Source organism: Pinus tabuliformis, chromosome 2_2 (genome assembly GCF_031772625.1).
Source record: "Pinus tabuliformis cultivar Carrire ecotype Pingquan chromosome 2_2, CPIR1, whole genome shotgun sequence".
Taxonomy (NCBI): Eukaryota; Viridiplantae; Streptophyta; class Pinopsida; order Pinales; family Pinaceae; genus Pinus; species Pinus tabuliformis.
In genome coordinates this window covers 151,527,986-151,536,419 of record NC_142300.1, presented here as the reverse complement: position 1 = coordinate 151,536,419, position 8,434 = coordinate 151,527,986, and the positions used below count along the sequence as shown (strand labels likewise).

At 36.8% G+C, this 8,434-nt stretch overlaps 1 protein-coding gene across 1 annotated transcript; it reads left to right on the top strand.

The window, feature by feature from the left end:
• Window positions 1–7,180: 7,180 nt before the first annotated feature.
• LOC149191880 (uncharacterized) lies at window positions 7,181–7,501 on the top strand. The gene has a single exon (XM_089406767.1). The coding sequence runs from the start codon at window positions 7,181–7,183 to the stop codon at window positions 7,499–7,501; it is 321 nt and encodes a 106-aa protein (XP_089262893.1).
• Window positions 7,502–8,434: the final 933 nt, after the last annotated feature.

The following is an 8,434-nucleotide window of genomic DNA, read 5'->3' as shown; positions in this document are numbered from 1 at the left end:
GATCTATTGGTTTATATGTTTAAATACTATGAATGAGAAAATATTAATGTTAATATTAGTAATGAAAACTATGTTAATTTTTTGAAGAATCTTCGGCGAAAATCACATAGAAAAACTTTTGTCGACGCGTTTCGAACCAATGAAAACTATGTTAATTATTTGTTTTAGAATTTATTTGCATTTATCCGAGATTCTTGTCAATTTTCTATAAATTTTCCTTAAATGGAATCCTTATAAGATTCTTCTAATCTAAGTTAATATGACTTGATATTATAACTCTAAAAAGTATTAATATTAATTAATATCAATGTTAATATTAGTAATCTAAGATTCCTTTCTTTTGGTTTGAGATGTAAATTAATGTTTTTAAATTTAAGAATTGGAAATTAATTCTTAAAATTAAAAACATTAATTTACATCTCAAACCAAAAACAAAGAATCTTAGATTACTAATATTAACATTGATATTAATTAACATTAATACTTTTTAGAATTATAATACCAAGTCATATTAACTTAGATTAGAAGAATCTTAAAAGGATTCCATTTAAGGAAAATTGATAGAAAATTGACAGGAATCTCGGATAAATGCAAATAAATTCTAAAACAAATAAATTAATTCTTAAAATTAAAAACATTAATTTACATCTCAAACCAAAAACAAAGAATCTTAGATTACTAATATTAACATTGATATTAATTAATATTAATACTTTTTAGAATTATAATACCAAGTCATTAACTTAGATTAGAAGAATCTTAAAAGGATTCCATTTAAGGAAAATTGATAGAAAATTGACAGGAATCTCGGATAAATGCAAATAAATTCTAAAACAAATAAATTAATTCTTAAAATTAAAAACATTAATTTACATCTCAAACCAAAAACAAAGAATCTTAGATTACTAATATTAACATTGATATTAATTAATATTAATACTTTTTAGAATTATAATACCAAGTCATATTAACTTAGATTAGAAGAATATTATAAGGATTCCATTTAAGGAAAATTGATAGAAAATTGACAGGAATATCCGATAAATAAATTCTAAAACAAATAATTAAATTAGTTTCCATTACTAATATTAACATTAATATTTCTTTATTCATAGTATTTAAACATATAAACCAATAGATCATAAATAAAATAAAAATCACTAAAATTATAAAAATTTCTAGGAACAACATTAATATTAAAAATTAGTACTAATTAACATTAAGATTATTATTAAAATCAAGCTAATTAATTTACTCTAAAGCAAGAACAATTCTCAATAGATTGGAAATAATTAAAAATCTTATTATATAATTAAATATTAAAAATATTAATTTACATTTTAACTAAAAGCAAAGAATCTTAGATTACTAATACTAAACAAATAATTAAATTAGTTTTTCATTACTAATATTAACATTAATATTGATTATTTCTCAATAAATTGAAAATAATAAAAAATCTTATTATATAATTAAATATTTCAATTTAAATCATTTTATTTTTATTATTATTATATAATTAAATTAAATCCAAATACAAAACAATTATGATAAGGTCGGCTTCCATTCCCTTGCATCTCTTAGCCCTATTTATTCAGTCTAATGAGATCTGTCTTACACAATTATTGATCTATCATGATGATGAGCCACAGTGGATGACTCGAAATGTCGATTCAAACAATTATGGATGCGAGAACTTTGGAAGAAAACTACACACCATCAACATTTCTGGCGCTAGAAGGAGGGTCGCTAGTAATTTATGGCTAATTGTCCCACTAACCCCTACTCATCCATTTTCTAGTCAAGGTAGTAACATTCACTCCCTCTCCCCTACTCACAATTCTAAAGTTGGTAATTTGTCACCTCCCAAACCCGAACGTGAAATCCCGTACCATCAAAGCTGGGTTGTCTATCCCATCACCCACCAATTTGCAAAAGTTGTTGGACTGATTCCAGGAGTGTACACCCTTCCATACTCCCAAAATATGCACAAGACTACCCTCATAGGCGTAGTATTCACATATATCGAAGAAGTGATATTTGCCACTCTTAAGGAACTGCCAGAAGTTGTGGAGAAAGAAGAGGAACCCACGCTTTTTCAAAAGGAAGAAGAGGACACCCTCGTACTCTTGAGTTCAGGGTCCGGCAGAGGGGAAAAAAAAGAAGGAGAAGGGAATTCAGAAGAAGAAGCAACAGATTTAGAAGAGAAATCATTAGATTCAGAAGAGAAATCATTAGATTCAGAAGAGGAAAAGGAGGACATCGAAGAAGACAACATGGTAGAACAAAATATGGAATGGATGACTCAGGGCCCATTGGCACTTCCGGGTGTCCTACACAAGATGCCAAGACACGTGGAGAATCTCTTAACGAAATATGACCTTGACAAGATAGTGAAGGTAGAAGATCACTTAGACACGTTCTACCTACATCTATAGACACTCGAGGTACGTTACAATGACGTTGCATGTAGATTGTTTTTGTGTACCTTGGATGGCCGAGCAATTATATGGTACCACGGCCTTCCTACAAAGTCCATCTAGAACCAGGGGTGTTCAAAAGGATCTTTCTTGAAAATTTTGCTGAAGAAAAGACCCCTGCCACGTTATTGAAGGAGTTCAGTAGTCTCAAGATGGAGCAAAAAGAAATGGTCAAAGATTTCAATCAAAGGTTCAACTATATTCTTAACAAGTTCTCAACGACACAAAACCTCACGACTCCATCTCTTTCGACTACTACATTTTTGATCTATCGACCAATATTGCGTAGTTCGTCAAGCGAGCTGTGAAACCATCACTAATAAAAAAATGTGAAGAGGCTATTTTCATATAGAAGGACCTGCGTAGTATTGGAGTCATTGCAGATGATGAATCCACTAAGGACTCCAAAGACACGAGTAAGAGGTCTCACACCTTTGTTAGTAAGGCTAAGGAAAAGGAAGAAAGTGGCATTGAGATCCTTACTCGTCTCATCAATTCCCTGACCACCAAAGTGGTATAACTTAAACAGAGGAAAAATGAGACCACCGTGAGAAACAGGCCTTCTAGGTACCAATTGGAGAATAATGTAGCTTCAAGAAGCACTATCAGCTAGTGGGCCAAATTTGTGCAGAGTTCCAACCTATTTTTGAACCTTGACAAGCTCGTGACAGATTGATAATGCGTATTTCACCATGAACATCATTCGGAAAGAACTTGCCCAGAATGGAACCGTGGAATGAACAACACCCTCACGGTTAATGAGGAGGATGAGTATAACAATGAAGAAGAAGAAGTTGTTACACCTGATGAAGCTTCAATCATTGGGAATCTAGTAAACATGTATCAGTATGCTCTCACAGCCTAGAATAGCACCACCGAGAAGGAGCCAACAAGTGACAGTCCGACCCTAAAGCAAAATAACTGATATAACTTGAGAAGTCAAAGGGGGCCCACTGTGTTTGAGATACCGTGGGATAAAATAAGACAAGATATGCTAACGACAGTAGGTCCATTGGTAAACTCAACACAGAACACATAGAGCAAGTCTAGGGAGACAGCTCCAATGAAAAGTGTCTCTGCAAGCAGTAAAGACAAAACCATCCCATCAGGAACCATGAATTCAATTTCACCCTTGTACACCTCGGTGAGCCTTCCTGCAATTGACTATAACATTGTAGAATATATGAAGAAGACTCATGCAAAAATCTCTCTGTATGAACTTACAAAAATCACGAGTCAGCGGGAAATTCTTCTTCGAGAACTCAAGGAAATCTCTACTAGTCAAGCCACCTCTTAGAACAATGGATCAAGTCTCCTGACACTCTCACATCGGTGCCCATCACGCTCTACATGGACAAGGCGAACTCACTCTTCCCACCATTCTTGTTATCATTTGAAATCTTCAACTTCAATGTTCACAACTGCTTGGTCGATTATGGCGCATCGGTCAATGTCATGGCACTCTCCAACGCCAAGAATATTAACGCCTATTGGAGTAAGACAAGTGCATAGATCATCCAATAAGACAAAACAACAACTGGTGAACTCAAGGATGTGATCACCTGGTTATCGTCTGATGATCAAGTTCATCAATGCATTAATATTGTAGTTGTGGACATCCCGAAAGCATACTATTTCTCAATAGAGATTGGTCAAGAAAGATGCAAGGGTACTTTGCTACTGACTGGTCACACTTATGGCTTCTGTATAAGGGTAGGAACAACCTGATCTGGGTATTGTCTGAGAGGTACATGAAGCACAATGTGACTCCCATGAATGGAGAAAATGAGTCATTGGTTTTCCTAGAACTCATGTTTGAAAATTGCTTTTTAGAGACATAGATGGGGTGCTATCTTGCAGAGCCATCCCCTACCCCACCAAACACATAGTTGAGTCTCCTTCCATGCCCAACTGGTGAAAATGAAACTTGTACAATAGTAGTAGTGTCAGTAGTAGTACTAGTGCGGTAAGTGGTCCCTGTACAGATGATATGTGGACCATGTAATTTTACAGATCCAAAATGCAGGAGGGCTCTAGAGCCGGTTGTGTTCTAAGAGACCCACTATAGAGGAAACATCTGCTCTCTAGTCGCTTGCATTTTGAGTGCGTGAACAACATCGTAGAGTATGAAACACTCGTATTGGGCTTACAAAAAGTCATTGACCTCAAAGTTTTCATCCTTAAAGTGGTAGGTGACTCATAAATCATGGTGCATTGGGTACATAATTCTATACATTGTGTGTCACCTCATCTTAAGAGTTATCAACAAGAGGTATGGCGACTCATCTCTCATTTCCAAGATTTCAATATTATTTCAGTACCAAAAATGCATAATGTAGTTGCAGATGCCTTGGAAAACGCAGTTGCTAGGATGTCACCATTAAGGGATATATTTTCTGTTGAGATTTTGTATAAACCATTTATCTCGGATACATCACTAATTTACATATTTTTTATGATAATCAACAAATACTTCATTTCATGGCGAATGGTGACTTCTTCAAAGACGCAACAATAGACAAGGACAAGCATGAAAAGTCTCTGCAGGGCACAACCGATACAAGCAAAGGTAACCTCATCCCCAAGGGTGTGGTATCACTTGAAAAGTTGTATGACTTGCAGAACCATTTTTAGGAGCTTCTGAATGCCAAAGCCCATATCTCTACGTTGTCGAACGAACAGATCAATATGGGAACGGAAAAGGATCCGAAGTTTGTGAATCTCGGTACATGTTGTACGTCACAAGAACAACAATATTTTATCTTCCTTTTCAAACAGTATCGTGATGTATTCACATGGACATACCTTGATCTTAAGACATATGACACATGAATAATGCAACACATCATACTAATTAAGGGGCCGAGCATTTTCATCAAAATCTGAGGAAAGTTCATCCATCACTTGAGCCCCTCATACAGAAATAACTGACCAAATTATTGGATGCTTGGATCATCTATAAAGTACGACATTCAACATGGGTGTCCAACTTAGTCCCTATTAGGAAGAAGTTTGGGGAGATCTACCTGTGCCCAGATTTTTGTAATCTCAATCGTGCCTCGGACAAGGAAAACTACCCAATTCCATCCGTGGAGCATACATTGCAGACAATATCAAGAGAAGAGGTGTTTTCTTTGCTTTACGGATTTTCAAGATACAACCAGGTTCTAGTAGCAGTGCCTGAAAGACTCAAAACTACCTTCTGTACCAAGTGGGGTACATTTTCATTTTGTAGAATGTCATTTGGGTTAGTTAACGTATGTGCAACATTTCAGCACGCAATGGCAATCACCTTCTGTTGGCTTATCGGACAGAGTGTAGTGGTATACCTTGATGATGTGACAATCTTCTCAAGACAATGGTCAGGCCACCTATGCCATCTCAAGAAGATTTTCAAGCGATGTCGAAAATATGAGATATCCTTGAATCCCAAGAAAAGCATCTTCGCAATGTCCGAGGGTAACCAACTAGGACACATCATTGCCAAAAGTAGGATCAAGGTAGATCTTGATAGAGTTCAGACCATCACATAGATTCCCTATCCCGTGAACAAGAAATCCATGCAGTCTTTCTTGGGGAAGATCAACTTCCTCATAAAGTTCATCTCTGATTATGCTCAAATTGTTAAACCCATACAGGAGATGACCAAGAAGGACATAGTCTACAGTTGGGGAAAGAGGGAAAAGGATGCATTCACCTATATAAAGCAAGAAATAACAGAGGCACTAGCGTTATACAACCCAAACTTCAGTAAATATTTCTTTCTCTACTCTTTCGCTTCCGACACTTCACTCAATGTGGTGCTCACTCAGAAGGACAAGTTGAAAAATGAGATACCCATCTCTTTTATGACTGTGAGCCTGCAAATATCGGAACTCAACTATCCCACCATGGACAAACAAGCTTATGCAGTGTACAAGGTGGTGAAGCATTTTAGACCCAACCTGTTAAAAAACCCATGCATTATCTTTGTGCCACACCCAACAGTTATATCACTACTTGTTCAACAAGAGTTCGGTGAAAGAAGGGTGAACTAGATGACAGGACTGCAAGAGTATGATCTTAACATCAAACTAGTTCATACCATATAGGGTCACGGTCTTTGCAAACTAGCAGTAGAATTAGTTCATGCACAAGAGGAAGAAGAAAAGCTCGCAGGCTAGGAGCAAGAAATAGAAATGTACAATGTTGAGCGAGCCTCTTCCACTTTACATGGAAACTCTTGGTACACAGAGGTGTGCCAATGCCTTGGGCATGGCACCATGCCCTCTCATTTTTCTATGCAGCAAAAAAGGGCCCTTTGACTGAAAACTTTATCATACTAGCTAGTGCATGGGGTGCTATATAGAAAGCACCATAACGAAGTATTTCTCAGGTGCCTAGAGGCATAAGATTCAGATAAGTTTTTATGTGATCTCCACGATAGACCAATAGGGGAACACTTCGCGGGTAATACCACAACGCACAAGGTTATGTGGGTTGATTTATACTGGCCTACATTATTCAAGGATGCGCATGCCTACGCCGGCAAGTGTTTGGTCTGTCAAAAGTGCGCTGGCAAAAATCGGAAGTCAGCAACCCTGCTGCCGCCTGTTGCAATGGAAGAACCATTGTAATAGTGGAGCTTAGATATCATCGGGGAAATTTTCCCACATTCATCGAAGCAGCACCGCTATATTTTGACTGCTACATATTATTTCATGCGGTGGACAGAAGCAGTTCCGCTAAAACAAGTGAACAATCAAGAAGCCATCAGCTTCATACAGCAGAATACCATTTCCAGGTTTGGTGTTCCTATATCACTTGTTTTTGACAATACAACGTACTTTTCTTCGTTTAAGCTTTATGACTTTGCATTGGAAAATGGTATTGTTTTGGAACATTTTGCTAATTACTATCCACAGGGAAATGGTCTTGCTGAATCCACAAACAAGAACCTCATTCGCATTATCAGAAAGACCATTTTCTCTAAGCAGCAACAGTGGCACTCTACTCTAGTGAATGCTTTATGGGCTAACTGAGTCACACCTAAGCCTTCTATGAATACTTCCCCTTACTTCCTGGTATATGGAAAGGAAGCCATCCTCCCATTTAACATTTACTTTCCTACTCTCCAGTTGTCCCAAGGATACCAAGGCAAGTTGTGTCTTTTAATTCAGCGTAGGATGGACACATCGCACAACCTACAGGAAGAAAGGCTAAAAGAAAAAAGAAAAAAAATCACCGCACTAGAACTGTATCAAGAGATGGTTCGAAAGAAAGTTTGCAGGGAGTACTAGCTTCAATGTGGGTTATTTAGTCTTAAAGTGGGACAAATCCCATGACGACAAGGGAGCACACTAAGTTTCAATCCCTGTGGATTGGTCCTTATACTGTCCACGAGAAGCTTGGCCAACACACGTATCATCTCCAATCACTTGACAGGAAGAACCACTCTATCCCTATCAATGGCCAACACTTGAAATGTTATTTTCAATGAGATCTGGGGTCGTGCCCCACACTATGAATGTAGTCATTTGATTGTTTGTTGTTTTGTTTTCTTTCTTTTTCTGTTGTTTTGTTTCTGTAGATAAGTGTTTCACCTTACTGCGTTTTGGCTTCTAAATGTGTATGTGGCTAAAGTTCAAAGAGTCTTGTGACACTCCAACCCTTAGCTAGTCCTGTGTCCATCTTCTTTGATTTAGCTACAAATTTTGTCCAATGAAGTCTTGACAGAAAACATGATCCGTCTATAAGGATAGATTTGGTCAAACCATGAACCTGTGTCCAAGCTAGGAAACTTCATTTCTATACTTAGTTTTCTTCTTTGATGTTTTCTGCTTTGATGTTTTCAAGCTTATCCAACTAGTAGAAACAGAGAATGGGAAAATATAAACGAGAAAACCTGAATTAGAGGTATTTATATGCTTCTTTGAAGGAACAACCTCCCCTACTTTCAATAAGTTGGGATCCTT